We start from the raw sequence: 18,776 nt of genomic DNA, 5'->3' as shown, positions 1-18,776 counted from the left end.
TAATTCTGAAAGGAAGCACATTTTAACTCAAATGCCTCCTCTCAGCTATAGCTTATCGACTCAGAGTGGATGAAAGTGGTTGGAGTTCCCACTTCCCAAATGGCAAAATCAAAACTTTCTTTGGGCCAAGACTTCATCCACAAAAACGAGTACGAAATAGAGAAACAGGCTGGGCTAAAGCTCAGCTGCTTTGCTACTGCAATTCTTTAACTCCAAGGAAGTCCTGGCAGTTGAGTGTCTGCAGGACTTTTTTGTTACGGGTATGATACATAGAGGGTATAATTTGTATGGGATAATATAAAATAATCATAAACTAATAATGTGTTTAGGAAGATAGGACCTTCAGAATTACAAAATTACTAAAGAAATCTTTAAAAGTCACAAAGAATAAAATGAAAAGACTTTTCAGGAAAGATTGGTTTCTTTTAGGAGTGTTAAGTGCCTGCTGAAGACAGAAAGAATATGATGAACTGAAAGTTTCAAATTTAGTTCTCTGAAAAGCTGTTTCCACTGAGGTTTTTAGGATGGGTTTTTTTGGTTTTGTCTTTTTTGTAACCTGGTCCTTGAAACATAACTCAACCCGCTATTTTAAGAAACGCCTATTTTGTGATTAGCAACACACTTCATTAAAGAGCAACCGTATTGCTTAAGTCGTACTAAAGATCAGTTTTGCAACAAGGTACGAAGAAATTCACAAAATATTTCCGATCAGACCTGCCTCCAAAACAACAATTTCATAAAACAATGTTATATTACAAACTTAAAACAGACCCGACAAAAATAAATGGGTAGTTAAATGCCAATGTATTAAAGACCGAACTGTTCGCAACATGAAACGCTGATGATTATGACTGGAAAAGAAGTCCTGATAATTAACTGAAAGGCAATCTTTGTCTTTTTAAAAGGCAATTACAAAATAACGGAATACCAAGTTCAAAATTAAGCTGGCCGATGTTCAGTTAACTATTTGTGAAAGCCGATGATTAAATTACATGCAGAAGTTACAACTGGACTGAATCATGAGAGGCATGTTTTCTTTCAGTCTTATCATCAGAGTTCAGCGTGAACATATATAATGTGATCTATAAAAATAAACAGTCGAGTGCAGAAGATACGAGGGTCAAGTACAATATTGACTATTTGACCATTTTTTCAAGAGGTTATCTAAAGTTTCAGGAGCTAGGTACTGTTCCTTCAGGTCTTTGTTTCTCTCGCTTCTTACTACAATCGCCAAAAGCAGAAGCGAAATTTGATTTTAGATAGACGTGTCTACACAAGTAAAAATTATATTTGGACAAAAGGCACCAATAGTCTCAAGTCAAAATTGTACCACTCCTACATGTATAATCATGCAAAAATGTATAATAAATGTATATACATGCAGAGTGATATTCTCATCACCTACCCATAGAAATAACTTGTGTGAAAGTCTTCATCAGTAGGAAATACAAGCATAAACTTGTTATCTGTAGCTCCACTCTTGTATCTTCCACACTTCCAAACAGCACACCTTATAACTTAGCTTAAATTTAGTATACATCAAACAGACAAAAATATTTTCAATATAATTTACATAATGTAATTATATTTGTCAGTGTAACAGCCACCAATTTAACAATCTGGAAAAAACAAGCTGCCTATTTACAAAGCAATCACAGCAGAGATCTATTTTTGCTTTTCTCAGCCTTGCCTTTCAGGAGCAGATCTGGAAATGAAAGGCCCCTGACACCAGGGTTATCCATACCTATCACCAGTAAATGACCAACGAGACAAGATAATGGCCACAGCGCTGCAACAAATCCTAGGATTCCCAGCACGTATAAAAGAAGAAATAAGCAAAAAATGCCTATGTGTGTTTAAAACAAACAAACAAACAAACAAAAAACCTATACATAAAGCAATAAATAAGTTGTAGACAACTACAACTAGATGAAAGCTGCAGTGAAGGCATATAAAAAAAAAAAATCCTCTAAAAATCCTCCGTTCCCAAAAGCCTGTTTCCTTTTCAGTGCTACAAGGATGGGACAGGAGGGGTTAAATTTGGAAATAAATAATACTTCCCTAGCCAACTACGTGACCATCCGATGATATGATGCAAAGTGAATGTGTGGTACCAAGAAATCAGAACAACTGGCTTCAGCTAGGAAATAAGTGAAAAAATGCTTTCAGGTTGAAAAGGTAAAAGGATTAACTATCACCATAGCTGTAACTTATCATCTTTTCTTCACAATAGAGCCCCTCGTAATTACTGACTGTAACAGGGTTTCAACAGACAGAAAAACAGACACCAAAACAAACCATACCAGCATTAAAATTTAATGTAGCGCAATTAGGAGGTTCCCTGGTCAGTAATTTAAACGATCTATTTAAGAAAAATTGCGTCTTTTGAGACGCCAAGGTAGCTGGAAGACTTATATTTCCCTGGTGATAAGCTTTAATTCAGTTCTAAAGCAATAAATGCTTGAAAAAGCCAAGGCTGAAAGTTAATAAGTACCAGCAGCAAAATACAGCTGTTGACATTTAATGTTAACAGGGGGAGGGAAAGACTGCTTTTTAATTTTTTTTTTTTAAAGAATTCAGAGGCAGAGGTCATCATGGGGACAGCATTTCCAAGTGTCCAATTCTCCCTTAATTTACAGAGCTCATCAAAACTAACTCCATTCAGGACAACTGAATCAGAAGCCGCATGCACAAAAATTCAGGTCTACACATGTCAATTTTTATTTTAAGCTTGCAACATAGAAAATTCAGTAATTTCTTATCTGCTCGCCACTCACACGCTTTTCACAGAGCCACATCTCAACATTCGGCGGTCTGAACTGTGCTACAAGATCCACACTCCTATTATCCCTTAATTCATTATAATGGCAGCACAAGCAAAAAGGGGGAATCGACCGTAAAATTTCCGCTGTAGGTTAAAAGCAGCGATCCTATAAGAAGCACCGTACCTTTGCGCTGCAACAGCTGTATATCAATGCACAGCAGTACTTTATCATAGGGAACAAAAGACTTTAGCTAGCAGAACCTGAATGGGGAATTTAGTCCTAAGTCATTATTTTTCTTTAGCTTTCTTAAATTTAGGCGTGTAGTACCAAGCTCATTATTGAAACTCCCTCCTACTGTAGCCAGAGAGAGGAACTTCAGGGTCAAGTAATCTCAGCCTGGAAATTGCAGCCTGGAGCACCATCATCTCCCCTCCTTTCCCAGTAAACAGAAAAAGCTTAGACAACCACCTTAGACAAGGCACCTAACTTTTACACTGCTGAAGTTCAGCAAGATGAATTCCAGCCTTAGGGATGGGATTTAAACTTCACTATATTTTCTCTACAAGTAGTGGAAAAACACTGAAATCTCCAGAGGACTATCCCGATTGAAATAATTTCAAAATTAAAAGTCTAATTTTGGTGGTCTGAATCGCCCTCTGGAGTCATCAGTGTCTTTGCAATGAGGAGACGTGGAGCCTTATTTAGGTGTGAATATCACCCTAAGCTTTAAAACACACAGAACAGGTACAATAATAATAGCAATAATAATTACAGCACTTTATTCTTACAAAAAGCTTTCCATTAGTGGATCTCAGGGAGCTCCGAGGTGGTTATTAACGTCCTTTTGCCTATGGGGGAAACTGAGGCAAGCAGAGATTTGCAGCTTGCTCAAGGCTAAAGCAGAGGAGCTCAGCTTTGCTGAAGACAACACTCCCCTCAAATTACTGAGCTACTTTTAACTGGTAAATTATTGAGGAGTTTAAAAATAGTGTTTAGGAATGCTTTTGTGAAATATGCAAAAGGTAAAAAGGCAACACACAGAGGCACCCAGGTAACTGCAAGCCCAAGGAGACATGGCTTCTTCCAGCCTCACCTCTGCATCTTCACTGTGAATGTAGGCACTGCTTTGTCTCAATCTCAGTACTCTAAACTGAATTGCATTTATTTTTATACAACAAAAGAGAATACTGAGACATTTTAAAATAATAAAAGATCTAAGAATGCCCTCATTTACACTTGACACTTAAATTTAAGAGAGAACTCCATTTACTTCAAGATTAAGCAAAATATAGAATGGACTTTAACACTTATATAAATTTTAAGATCAGATGATCATTACAGTAATCGAAATAATCCTATTTTGTGTGCCAAAAACTAGAAGATTCATCTTAGGTGACTTGCCAAAAAGTACAGTAGACACATCAGTAACTTTGATCCAAACTGAAAGGCTTCACCTACGAGACTACAGGCTGAAATGACACTCTTTTTGGTTTAGATAAACAATACAAACCTGGTATTATTTAAAACATGATCCAGAGCTGTGGTTTCATAAAGTATGTGCAGTTCCAATAGCATAAACTAGCTGAATCCTACAACAATTCCCAAAGGGAGTTGGGGGACAGGAGATCCGTGCTTTTTTATGTTGTTTAGCAACATGAACCACTTCATTATTATTTATATTTATTTATTTATTCCAGGTTACAGTAGTTACATTTCAAAATTTACAGGGTTAGGTAAAGAATACATTGTAAATACAATAAAAAACAATAGTAGTGTAACAACATTCTCTCTAAAATCATAAAGTGAACAAAAAGTTATCGATGAATTCACTTTCCTCACATTTTCCTTCATTTCACATAGTAAAGCTTTTGTGTTTGTTTTTTCTTATCATAATAATAAAATAATAAAATCAAAACAACATGACCAAATGAGTGTCTGTTCTCAGACTGGATCATTTGTAATATACCACATCAAAAGAGATCTCAAAAATTCAAGTCTTGCTGATTAACATTCATTCTTTCAGGCTTTTTGAGGACTAGATGGAAAATACCTTGCATTTGTTTTACCAAATTATATCTGAAGACATCATAAAGTTTTCTTCATTGTGCGTTAAGCAAAGGCACATGAAACATAGCTGTGTATTGAAAATATCAGGAAGTGGCGTGCACTTTCTATCTCATGATAGGATTTATTTTCCCTGATGCCACCTAATAAGTCATTAATTATGGGAGCTGATATATTAGCCAGATCTCTTCCCCAGTTTTACTTGCAAAAGTGTATCAGGAGGGTTTTGGAAATCATCACACCCTACTCTTACATAGCTATGACAGTTAAAAAAAAAAAAAGAAGAATTCCCTGCGTAAGTACAACTTACATTAGGAAAAGGCAGGCAAACACACACCTCATACGCACCCCTCCCGAAAACATCACATTTTTGCAAGTACAAACTGCATTTTCCCATGGAAGGACTGATACAGCCTTGATGCAAAACTTTTGATGGTCCAGACTAACGTCCTGCTCAATCGGTCTGTGAGATTTAACAGAGCGCTTGAAATCGCTTCTAACTTAATAAGCCTATTTTCCATGTGCCTTCATTTTGCTGATCTAACACTATGAGACTAATAAAATTTGTGAGAAAGACCAGTTTCTAGCTCCATGTTTTGCAAGATACTGTCCATCTCTATCAATCAGCCTGAATATTTTAGCTTCTACAGTACAAATTACACAGCGCATTTGTTCTAATGCTTCCAAATGTAACTGCAGCGGTCACAGTGCAGACCTTGATTATTTAAAAAACATCTACTCAACTGGCCTGATTTCCACACACCCATCAGGCAAAGCCTACCCTTAAAGTCAGCTGAAGGATTCTCTGACCAAAAACCGCAGAATAAGTTCAATTTCTAACGAGGTGAAATGCTAGCCCCACTCAAGTTAGTAGAAATTTTCTACTGGTTTTAATAGGGCTAGGATTTAATTTCTTAATGCCCTTGAAATATTACTTTAAAAAGAGAGATGTACAGTATTTGGATACAGGAAGAGACAAAATATATTAACAAGAGAAATCAGTGAAAATAAATACGTTTCCATTTGTAAAATAACTGCCAAATATAATCCCGTTTCATTGAAGTTAAGATGGGTCCTCCAATCTTAACTCTAGCAGCTCAGATAAAATAACCTAACAATCCTGAAAAAACACTAAAAGACACTGAACTTAAAAAAAGAGAAGTATATTTCTGCCTGAATTATTTTGTCCTAATACTGTTAAAAACAACACCGAAGAGCAGTATATCTGAAAGGTTTAAGATTTTTCTTTTTTTTTTTCCCCTGCTCAGCTATTTTTTGCAATAGAAACACTGGATAAAGTTTCACTGCCTTTACTTGAATGTTTTATGTTGTACATTACCTTAAATTTTTTTTTTTTTCCTAAATAACACCTGAAAATTCAGATGTTTTGTTAGAAGCATGTGAAGCAAAACCCCAAACCCTCAGATAAAGCAATGTGTGAAGGGTGGAACTTCCTAAAGACCTTTCTTACCAAACCCCACTTGAGGGAGGGAAGCAGCACAAATGCCTGGGGAAGAACCTGCAGCCAAGCCTGTCAAACCCCTGCACACTAAAGCCCCTGGACTTCCAAGGACTCCTACGTAGGGTCCAATTCTAGGAGCAGGTCCTTTAATTTTTCATTTACTGAATTGTCAGTTTGACATTTAGTGGCATTTAAATTGAGCCTTTATAGAAAGACTGACTTCTTTTGCACTTGCACAAAAAATGCTAACAAAGTAGCTGTGTTTCACCCGCTACTAAATCCCGACTCTGCAGTTGTACGGGTGTTGAATTACTCCCATGCAGAAACAGCTGCCACACTGAAAACACACAATTCGATATTAAAAATGGCAATACAGGAACTTGGAATAGGCCAGTTGGATTTAAACTGGCACCATCTTCCCTGGAATTACACCAGTCTACACCAGCTGATCTGACTTGATGCATTTACTCTTTCAAACCATAAGGTAAGTAAAATTCTTTAAAGAAACCGGAATGTTTCTTTACTCCGTTCTGAAGTATAAAACCTAGGGCAATTAGAGAAACTCTAAATTATCATCTGTGATTCTCCACGTCTGTGCAAAACTCCTACTGATTTCTCCTCTACTTGTTAAATTTGGTGGGTTTGAAGTAATTTGTTGAGATGTGAGCATAAACATACATTCAAAATGTAACTCTGGGTTGGAAAGTAGAAGAGTTTCCTTCTGATTATCTTAAAATAGTCTTAAACAAGGCTAGACTGCTTTAATGAAATACGGAATGGATGAGATAAAAATTTGTGTTAAAATTTCAGCTGAAGAAATTTTAACTCCCTGAAAGTTTCTAGTCAAAGCCCTTTGAAAAGAAAAGCTTACAATGGAAATCATGACAAACTTAACTGCAGCCATGTAATATAGCTGTCGCACACACATTTAAAACACAGACTAATCACTAGTATTGGTATCTGAAGGTCGGTTTCTTCAGTGCTCTGCATCTTTCAAATTGGCAATACAAAGCAAGAAGAGAGATGCTCCTGTTTAATTGCACAGCCTGCCAAATCCTTCATCAGGTAGGTTATACTACAACTGAACAGCAGAAAGGTGGGGTTCCCCTCTCAGTTCCTAGAAGAAGAAACATACTTCTTGACATGGAAAACAAGCTAACGGACCAGATATTCAACTGCGTCAATCAACGCACACTTCATTTCAAAGGAGCTGATTTCTGACGGCTGAAGATCTGGCTCCAGTTTTGAGGCAAGTGAAAAGAGCGACCAAACAAAATAATATTTACCATTTACAAAACCATTTACAACCATTGGTCTTGCACAGGTGTTCTTAACACTAGGTAGCTTCTGTGGGGAAATTAAGTTAAATTTACATCTAATATGAACTATTCCCTCAGTCTTCTGGGTGCCTTGGAAGAATTTTATCCTAGAAAGAGTACAGCTTTAAAGTCTGTATGCTCAACTGCTATAATCCTCTGCTTGTTCTTTCACATTCACAGCTGCTTGCATTGAAAACAACAACAGTAATGGATAAAAATGTTTGAAAGTTTTTAATTTTTGCCTGTAGTAACAAATCTGAATTTTTATCTATTAATACACTGAATGATTTCAATATTTTTAATTTTTTTTTAAAGATTACCTAGCCAAGACATTGAAGATTGGCAGAAATTTCACTGGCTACATCCCTAACAAAGTTATTATCCATTTATGAGATCTGTACGTAAAGGTGGTTCAGTCTGAGAGATAAATAAGTTCAACTGATCTCCTTACACAATTTGTTTTCAAATACCTAATTGCTCCGTATATACTATTATATAAAAAAGGTTAAGGGCATGCTTACAGACATACTGAGTCAAGTGACTCTTACACATTAAAAGAAACCAGTCACTGCAAGAAGCTGCTTCTGCATGCATGGGAAGACTTGCAAAGTTGTCATGCTTTAAAATATGCTGCTCTTATCATCATCATAAAGGTGTGTGTGTGTATATATCTCTCTCAAATCTATGAACACCAGAAGGAGCTGAATTTTTATATATATATATATATATATATATCAGCAAATAATCTTCCCTGAAGGATCTTAAATTTTAAACAGATGAGGACAAGTTTATTAAATTGCAATCAAACATAAAATAACTCACTTAACTTTTACCTATAGTTAAGTTAAAAATGCACACAATGTCAGACAAGGGAGTTTTCTTACAAGTTCATATCAAAATCTTTGTATCAAAATTATGCATGAAGGTGATCTGTAAAGAATTTATTCCAGTACTTAAAAATTATCTCCTGCATAGTCTTTCAGACAGTTACTCTGAAAATAACACAGCTCTCTAACCTCTTTATTTTTTTAACGAAGGCATCACATACTTGGGGGAAAAAAAAAAGTAAGTCTGGGCCAAGAATAATGTTAACACACCAGTGTTAGTATTATACTGATAACAAAAAGCATTTCTTGAGTTCCTGTTACAAGTTTGATCCAAACCCCCATATAAATTGATGGAAAAACTCCCACTGACTTCAGGGAGGAAAAAAAAAAAAAAATCAGACCTACAGAAGATACAGTGGTTACTTCCAACAGGAAGAAAAGGAATTACACTAAATTAGGGGAAAAAAAAGTGACTGTGGTTTAAAAGATAAAATAACAGAGCTAAAGGAGACCTATAGTGTTCTCTTTACTTAAAACTATGTCTATGCAAAGACTTTCAATTTCCATTATTAGAATTTTGATTTAATTTGCATTAGAAACTTTTAACAAGTTCTAACTGATGATAAATATACATTTTTGGTAGCTACGGAGAAGTTACTTCACATGAAGAAAGGCCTTAATGGAGAGGTGACCAAAAAATCCCTGTGTGTAGTGATAATACTAAGAATTAAATAGAGATTTCTAATATATAGTTTAAATTAATCCTACTTTAAACATCACAGTTTCAAGCCTGCCTAGTCAGGATAACTATCAGTATAAAAAAATCCACACAATAGCAAGATATTGTATAATTTAAATGAAACTAATGTTCTGGCATTCCCCCTCACAAGTAAATAATGATTTCAGTGGCATTCAAACGTGGTTCAGAAGAAGCTCTTGCCGTCTGACCCAGACCAGCAACCCGTACCTTCAGACCACCACAGTGTTTACTAACCTGACTGTCAAGCCTTCCTTTAAATTCCTGCGCCAAGGCTCAATCCATCCACCGACGGCTGCTTATCTTAGGACTGACACGACTATTTTTATTCCAGCATGAAGGATGCAGTTTGATCGTATATACAGAAGGAAGCAGCAGCGCTTTGCGTGCACAGGTCATGCATGCACACACAGTTGGGTGTGATTCATCTCACCTAACTTTTGGCTAAAGTTATCTATTCTAAACTGTTTACAAGGGAGGTTTAGACAACTAATGGAAGAGAAGATACTGCCAGGAGGTATCCTCTGTAGGCGCCTATCTCTTCCCATTGACTCAGAAGGAGATGCACAGAACAGCAAACTAGACACCTAAAATTAGAGAAGACTTCCACCCAAACCGAACACATATATATGTATACATGTGCGTATTTGTGCACACAATATAAGACAGCTGCTTCCATAAATATGCCATGTGCAACACAGCAGTGACATTAATAAAAACTCTGGACAGAAAATGAACTACTGAATGGGAGACAAAAAAAAAATCACTTGTGCACATTTGTTATATATAGCTAAATCTTTAGGGTAAGCTTATTTATTACTTCTGCCTAAAAAGGAAGAAGAAAAAACTAATGTGTGACATGTTCAAGCTGCAAAACTTGGGAGTAAACAGATAGTTAAGGAAATGTTACAGGTTTGTATCTAGTCTGGTTCTCTAGAGTACTTTACATCTTGAAATATAAAACTTATTTCCTTATATAAATGTTTTAACATGCAAAAAGAGCATTTGGATGAATAGTCTGAATGCTCCACTTGTAGCAAACATAGCTCTACTGATTTTGGGGTATCTAAACAAGGATTCTAAGTTATATTTTCCCAAGTTTGGTGATGAAAGCTTAGGGTGGTTCCCCCCCACACCTTTAAAGGTGTTTGTATGTGTGTGCTGGCACATGCACGTGGGTATACTGTGGGTTTTTTTAAACTACATATATATTCTCTATAAATTAAAAAAAATGATACCATGGTAATAAAACGCCAAAAACAAAACAAACATATACGAAGAGAAAAGCAAACCTTGTTTTTAGCATAATCCAAAGTAACATTAATATTGCAAAGATCGGATTTTTTTTTAAGTTTATGATTGATTCAGATCAGGCTCTGCAATATTCCCATTCTCTGGAAAGATAGGTGGAAAATTGTTATTAAAAGTCGCTGGAAACTCTAGCGTAGCATCGACATTTTGATAGCCCACGTAAGAATTAAACGACTGCTGTGGAAGTACTTGGCTATCAGGCATCTGTATGAAAGCCCCTGACTGTGTGGTAGGGGGGATTCTTTGGCCAACTAGTTGAATTTTAGGTTCCCTGGGCTCCAGTTGTTGCTTGCTTTCTTCATCCGTGTCAAGACGGGTTAGCTTTTCTATCCACATGCGAAATTTCTCCTCTGTCTGCCTCTGCATCTCGGCAAAGCAGTTCATGGCCTCTTCCAGGACATTGCCTATGCAGTTCCTATCCCACACGGTGCCCCTGTCAAGCAATCCTGGAATTTCCCTGGTCGCTCCTCCAGATCCCCCAGCACGACTGAAGCCAGCTTTAAAGACATTGAGGCCATTTGATAAGACATCATTAAGTAAGAACATAGTATTGTTTATTAAGGCATGTTAACTCAGGAAAACAACTTTTCTAATTGTGTCCCTTGGATATAACAACGGGGGAGGAATTAGCAAATATTAACCAACAGTAATACCGTCAAAAAAAAAAAAACATTTTACACTCACTGAGGTTATAAGAGAAATTTTGGCTTCAAAATTGTTTTTATTCTAGAATTCTCAGACAATTCTGTCACAAAGGTCTTTTTTTTAATAAATAAGCCAAATTAGTCCAATTCCCTTGCAATTTCTGTTTTGAATTCAATTGAAGGTGTCAAAAACATTATACAATAACATGTTTAGTTCTGTTAAGCTATGATCCAAAATACTATTGTTTAACTGATAAACCTGAATAATTATGCATATTTTACTTACATACTTGAACACTTTTATAATGGACTGTTAAACACAGACAAAATTGTACACAAGATAACAGAGATAAAGGCTGATATAGTGATTGCAGCATCTAGAGTAGCCAAGCCCAAAGCTCTTGGTCTAATTTTGGAAAACACACTAAACACGAATGAAGAGAATACACAACACAAACACATACACACCAACATGAACAGATAGGCGAATGCTATGCTAATACATGAGGTGAAAGCAACCTGTTAGGTCTGATGGACACAGCCACATCACAGGGGTCATCCACATGACACGTAGGAGTGATCAACCTCACACCAACTAGAAGAGTGCCCTTCATCGCACGAGCCACCGGCTGAGTGGCATTTCTAGTGTTAATTCTAGCCAAGGCAGAAAACAGACAGGGCATAGTTGGAAGGAAATTGTTCTCCTTCCTTCTATCCATCAAAAAGATGGTTAAAATGACTGGCTTTCAGATTATCAGGAAGAACTTCAGCAGCAAGAAGAGAAGGCCATCCTCATTATCTTACTCTACGTATCAATAAGAAAAGGCAGTGGTATCTATATTTTTAAGTTTAGAGGTCACTCAGGAATCCCCTAGGAAGCAATAAAACCCCAAGAAAACGAGGCTCTGTACCTGTTTGAGGAATAATAAACAATGTGTGCATGCTCTCCAAACACACAAATGTTACCTAAGGTAATTCCAAAACAAGACAAGCATCACATTAAACTACACAAAGCAGCTACAGAACCTGACAATTTAATGTGTAAATGTGAAACTTGTAGGATCCTCTAGGTTAAGAATAATAGAAAATATCCTAAGAATGAGAGAAATCATTGCACAACCTAAGCAAATATTTACTAATAAAAACATAAGGCACTAAATCTTTATTGGGATTTCACTGTGTACATGAAGTTACAGTATTACTTAAACAATACATTCCTTTTAGGAGCTATTTAAATGAGGTATACATAAGTCCTTCAGTAACAGCTAAACAAAGCCTAGGATTATTCTCTTATTTCTGAGCAGTAGCAATGCTACCCCTTGGGGGCCAAAACCCTTCTATTAAAACCCTACTTTTGAAGTCTTCTCGCCCATCTGTTTACCTATCGGACAGGCTGGAAATTCAGCATTCAGGTCCTCTGCTCAAAAATAAATTATTTTATAGCAACTAATTCACATCCCTCTGACTGCATTTGAATTAAAAGTAATTAAGTCAAATGGTACCTTTTTCCTAAAATGTGGTTCCTTTTGTATATTCAATCCCTTTTTCCTCCCTGAAAAAAATATTTCTTCTGTTCATATACTCCTAGTGTTGAACATCCAGTATGATTCTGTTTATTTGTCTTTAGTCAGGGATCTTATCCTAAGATAAGTAACTAAATGGCAGTCTTTCCGATTTCCACAGGCTTACAATCAGGCACCTTTAAGTAATGTTGAGTAAGTTTTAATTGCAATTTAAATAAAAACTATTGATGGTGGTATGTGAGACAATCTAGCTAGGCTTTTAAAGTTAAGAATGAACTAGCATGGTCAAAGTTGACAGAATTGTTTTGTAAACTGAAGAGACTATGTATTGAAATATATATTACCCTGCAATACTATTTTTAAAAGGCATCATTCATAGTATATCTACAACTTACAGTAGCAGCAAATCAATGTTTCAAATGCTTCCCTTGCAGTTCTTGTAACAAGCCTTATTCAATCTTTCCTTTACTGGTGGCCTTCAGGGTTAAAAAGAACATTAAGCCTGAAAATGCATTTATTATATAGATAAATGCTAGCATTTTTAAGTTGGTCCCTTTGCTATCTGTAAACTTACAGCTCTATAGTTTTTGAGGTTACGCCAAGTTAAGAGGCGAAGAAATTTGCAATCACAAAGGGGCCAGAATCCAAGACTTGTATCTTATTTTCAAGACAATACCTCCTGCAAAACAGCACCCAAGAAATGCCCCAATGCTGTCTCTTTATGGGATCTATTAAGTACTATCTAAATAATAACCAAATTTAATAATTTAATTTAGGAAGTCTGACAACATAACAATTTAGGAAGATATGCCACATCTTCATTCTAAATTAGCAATGATGGATTCCTCTGTGTCGTTACGCTACCCGACATTTCCAAATGAGTATCTCACTGCAAATCACTCTTAACAGATTCCCCCCCCCCCCCCTGTTCTTATATAATTGTCATTCTGAGTTACTTCAAGTTCATCCCTTGCAAGATGCTTCATCCAAGGTCTACGCACAATTCTTAGGAGGAAGTAACCTGGCTGAGAGTCCCTCACACACCCTGTGCCCCTCTCTTGGGATTTCTGCATATTCAAACTTTTGAACAGAATTTTTGAAAGCCTAAAACATGAGACCCCCCCCCTATTTCAATTCAGATTTTTCTGAGTTGTAGAAAGCACTATGGTGGTGAAATGCCAATATTTTCATACTATATTTGAATTTTTAAAAACCCCTTCCTTCTTCCAAGGAAAGTGTTTACACAGAAATAAATATAGATTCCCAGACTTGCTCTCATGCCAATTTCAGAGTTAATTTGCATGGTCAAATTTGAAATTGTTTAAAGGAAAAGCTTTCAACAGCAGAAGGACCTATTTCAGGACTCAAAGATCATCCTCTCATGCCATGAATGCTACCTGGTGTTTGTTTAAGAATGGTAAAATCCTAAATGCCAACAGAGAGGCTCAATCATTAAAAGATAAGAAATTGCTCCTCATCTGCAATAATTCAAAAATCATGGCATTCCCTGAATTAAAGAACTCAAGATTATGACTGCTCAGGTCAGTGAAAAGATTCTCAGTAGCACCCATGAAGTTTAGATTCAACCTGTATTTTCAGGTGTAAATTAACTCCATATAATGCATTCAGAATAACATAACATACATTGTGCTTAGCTCCTACTGAGCTCACAATGTTTGTATTGAAGTATCACCAGTAAGATCTCAACTCTTTACTCTTCAATCTTTCTTGAGAAGAAAAACAAGCCTGCCAGTATTTTTATCCACGTAACATTTGAATTCAGCAGAGAACTGACTCTCTATTGCATAACTGCTCAGTTCACAACTTCATGGCATTATTATGTATTTCACTGAACATTTTCCTTACCTTACTCACTTAGCCAAACTTATTTCAGAGCCAATGATGCGGATGGTTTGAAAAAAATAACTGCACTATTAAAATGGAAGAGGTTTAGCTACACAACATAAAAGACTACTGTATTCTTAAATGTGGCACTTCAATTTTCAGATCATACACAAGCGAACTGTCTTCTGTAACGCTACGTGTGTCGATAGAAGGTTAAGAGCCAGAGTATGTATAACCTTCGTACATAAAGGCCACATTAACTGTCACTAAAAATTTTTAGAGCATCTCTGTTGGCAAAGCTATTTTTCAGACAACAGACATTTGAAAAATCAGTCCCAATAATAAGCTATGTTGAGACAGTAACCAACGCTACAGCTGAAGTGTCCAAATACAGTAAGACTAAGGGGAACGCAGGCTACCTGTAAAACTCTTCTGCATCAATGTGTACAGACTTTTTTCAGAAGTAAAGGCAAAAGTTTTTTCATGCTTATGTCCTTCTGACAGGTGCATTGTAGTTTCTTGACACTCAAGTTTAAGTATCAAGTTAAACCTCTTAGCTTTTGACTGTGTGCAGAGGACACTCATCGCCTGAATTTCCAGTAATGCTTTTCAATACCCTGTATTATTTTCTAACTACGTGTTCATTCCCTAAATTCTGAGGATATTCACAGTGTAATGCTAAGTGCACTAACATGGCTTTCTAGTCAAAAAAATAATTTAAGTTAAGCACTTTGCCAGTTCCAAGAAGAGGGATCGCAGATGGCATGTGAACCTACCACTGCGACGGAGAGCTGGGAGTCCTACTCAGACTCATCGCTCCGCTGCATCTGTTAAGACCACAACGTTTCATTAACCCACAAGTAGCACAGGTTGCCTTTTTGGCCAACCTTGTCCTTATCTCTATAGAGAATATTTTTCTCTTGTACTTGGAGACTGTTTCCCACAAACCGAAGTCATTTCTATTTAAAGGAAAACCGCAACGTGGCAGGTACGCATTGCACCTAATTCCAAAAGGACAGCTCAAAAGTTTTAATGACTTAAATGTAATTTAGTATCAAGCAGATGATACGTGCTATGAAATAAGAATAAACGTTATTGTTCCTCAGGATGGTTTTTGCACTCCCACATCTTGCATCGCAGGTAAAATTGGGCCTTGGTGTAATCATCACTAAATAATCAAGTTCTTTCGTGCACTGCAATGGGACCTTTTCGCTGCAAGCATCTCACTGTTAAGACCGAGAGCTCAAATACAGAAGAGCCTAGTGACACAGAAAAAGTACCCTAGAGTGGTTTCAGGTCTCTGCAATGGAAGTCAGAAATCTAAGCAGATCTGAAAATACCATGTGGTGCCTTTCTGGGTCACAAGGTACTTTTATGACTTAAAAAAAAAAAAAAGAATATAACCTGGGGGATTTATTGTGTGTGTTTTGGTTTTTTTGGGGAGTGGGGAGGAACCTGTCCCAGAACTCAATGAAACAGTCTTCTTTGACAGGCTTTAAATCAGGCTTTGATTGCCCAGCAAAGTGTAAATATAGTAAATAAAAAGGCACAAAATTATGAACGCTAGAAGTTTGACTAACTACTAAATTGGTAAAAATAAGTTTAGATCTCTATTAAAAGTTTACTACACAATAATTATAGGAGGACTATGCCTTTCCTAGACTTTCTAATAATAAACATTAACTTCCTTTGTGTAACCTGCTTCCTAGCAATATGTGGGAAAAATGCCAGTTCTCATGGTGACAGAATCATTCACCATAATCAAGTCAGTTAAAACAGTTATTTGTAAAATCTGCTGCAAATATTTTAAATAATTCATCTAGCAAACATTAGTTCAGCAACTTAAGACTAATTATTGCAGTTTTCCTCTAAATGTTCTTGCCCTATGTAAGCTGATACTTATCTCAAAAAAAAACAACCAACCTTCTAGCACAAGAGGCAAAAAGGCATGTAACCCAGTAAAAATTGGCAAGCCAAAAAGTTTATTTTTATGTGATTTTATTTTTGATTGCCATATGAAGATTGCCATATGATGACGGTTCTATGGTATAATATGCTGCAAGAATAATTCACACAAAATCCTGTCCACGGCATTTGGGCTAATAAAATAACAAAGACTCAGCAGACAAAAAAACTTGAAGAATTCATCTTTTGCTAAGAAAATCATGAGAAGGCCCCTATAATTTGCTGCCTCCAATCTTAACATGGATGTGTCAGAAAATTAGAAGTATAGAAATTATAGATCCTTATGACATAGGAAAATGGTAACAGCTTTGTCTAAAATGTTGAAAATTTAGGCGTGGATATAGCTTGGGCACCTGCGTAAACAAATTCGTATTTATGTCCTAAAATAGGTGACCAGCTGCAATCTGCAAGAATTTACAATAAGGCTAAGTAGGTTTGTCATGCACTGAAACGTAGAGCTGAAAGCACAGCATAAGTGCAATAATGAACAGGGCCTTACTGTAACACGGGCAAGAGGTATGCCATGTTATTTCTAACACAGCTGCCGAGCTGTGGTCTTAATATATTAAAGCAAAGCTGGCCACTTATCTTAAGAATGTATTTATTAGATTATCACCATCTAATGGGATTTGACAGCACTGACAGGAGTTCATATAGGCTTACAAAGGAAAAGATCTGAAAATTCCAGAATTCAAAGATAGTCCTTCCTCCAATTTACCATTTCTATGCTTTGTTGGTGTGCAAAAGTGCACTGAAACCTCAGAACAGATTTTAAAATTTGCCCATGTCTTGTTAACATACTGCAGTCTTCAAATTTACACAGAGCTGCAGTTCTCCTGGTTTTTCTCAAGTGTCACTCATCTAATTTAGCATGACAGCTGAGAAACGATGTCAGATGCGTTACAGTTCAGTTTAAAAAACATCCTCTACCTGGTATCTCTGCAGTGATTGTCTTGCTGCTCCCTGAAACCTCTTCGTCATCATCTGATGAACTCGTGCTCGAGTCACACGTCAGGTCACTATCACTGGTACTGCTGTCCTGCAGCAGGTTGTACTTCTTGCGAGCGGCTGCCTCCCGTTTCTGTCTTAAGAGCCGGATTCTTTCTTTGTGCTTTTGGCTTCGATGACCTTTTACCTTGGTAACTCGACCATTCTGCTTATCGCTAGACTGTCGGTTTTTCTTGGCAGCCATTGTTGAAGTTTCACTTTCGGACCTGGATCGCCTGGATTTCCTCCCGACTGCAGCCCCAGACACCGCAGAAGGGTCTCCCTCTACAGCAGCTTCAGCTTGACAGGGCTCATTCTCTTCTGTGGAAGACAATGTATCTGAGTCAGCCAAATGCCCACTGGAAGAAGGGGAAAGCATGCAATGATTAGAAGAGTCACTCTCGTAAACTCGACCACCCGTTGGCTTATCGCTCTCTGTAGACGCTAGCTGAGACTCCGAAGAGTCTCGCCTCAGTTCCATCAGTAAGCAAGGCATTGAAGAGAGCACCGCAGAGTCTGCTGCAGTGGGCACGTTGTCTTTCTGAGTTTGTGTCTCGAGTTCTATAGGTCCGTCTTCATCAGGAGCAGCCTCTTGCTTTTCAGAAGTCTTTGGTGGAACTTCTGAATCAACAAGTTCTTCTGCTTTTCCCACTGCCTCCATCTTCATTTCAGAACACCAAGGTCCTCCTGGTCTCAAAGCATGGAGCACGCAGTCTGGAAGACTGGGTGAACTAGACAGGGACTTCAGCAATACAGCAGCCTGCACAAGAACAGAACAGTAAGAATAATTTACCTGAATAACTCACTCAATCCTGCTCTTCACAGTATTACCTTAACAACGCATTGCTTTCCATTACAGACAGTATGGTTCAGTATTGTACTGGTTTTCTTCATCTACGTTTTCCTAGTGAACTCATCCTGTTACACCAAACTATTCTTCCTTTCACACATCCATGAAAGATGGTACTGGAATCACATTAAACATGGTTCACCTCACTAGAATAATCAAAACAGATCAGTAAATAATAAAAATATTTCTAAACTCTTACTTTATAAAATTTAAATCAATATATAAGCAACATATGCTAAACTTCTTTACCTAGAACTTTAAACATACTTTAATGGAGAATTTTAGCCCTTATGAACGATGCCAGCCTGAAAATTCCCAGACTTAGTAGTCATCTACCTGGACAGACCAGAATATCGTTCAGTTTCCATATCTATGAGAAATCTACTTGCAGTTGAACAGGACCTCAACCTTATAAAATTACAATGTTTTTATGGTAATTTGCAAACTTACAGTACCA

The 18,776-nt window shown here is 36.9% G+C and overlaps 1 protein-coding gene across 2 annotated transcripts in view; it reads right to left on the bottom strand.

The window, feature by feature from the left end:
* ARK2N (arkadia (RNF111) N-terminal like PKA signaling regulator 2N) overlaps window positions 1-18,776 on the bottom strand; it is a 45,240-nt gene that overhangs the window by 10,956 nt on the left and 15,508 nt on the right. The window contains exon 2 of one of the 2 annotated variants that reach the window (XM_050913211.1): window positions 17,413-18,229. In XM_050913211.1, coding sequence (XP_050769168.1) covers window positions 17,413-18,136 — 724 coding nt within the window. In that variant the 5' untranslated portion in view covers window positions 18,137-18,229. Of the gene's footprint in view, window positions 1-17,412; window positions 18,230-18,776 lie in introns of those variants that run through there. The other variant, XM_050913210.1, reaches the window with a different exon arrangement.

This window comes from Gymnogyps californianus, chromosome Z (assembly GCF_018139145.2).
Source record: "Gymnogyps californianus isolate 813 chromosome Z, ASM1813914v2, whole genome shotgun sequence".
Taxonomy (NCBI): domain Eukaryota; kingdom Metazoa; phylum Chordata; class Aves; order Accipitriformes; family Cathartidae; genus Gymnogyps; species Gymnogyps californianus.
The sequence above is the reverse complement of the archived record's forward strand: the minus strand, read 5'-3'. Positions and strand labels throughout refer to the sequence as shown.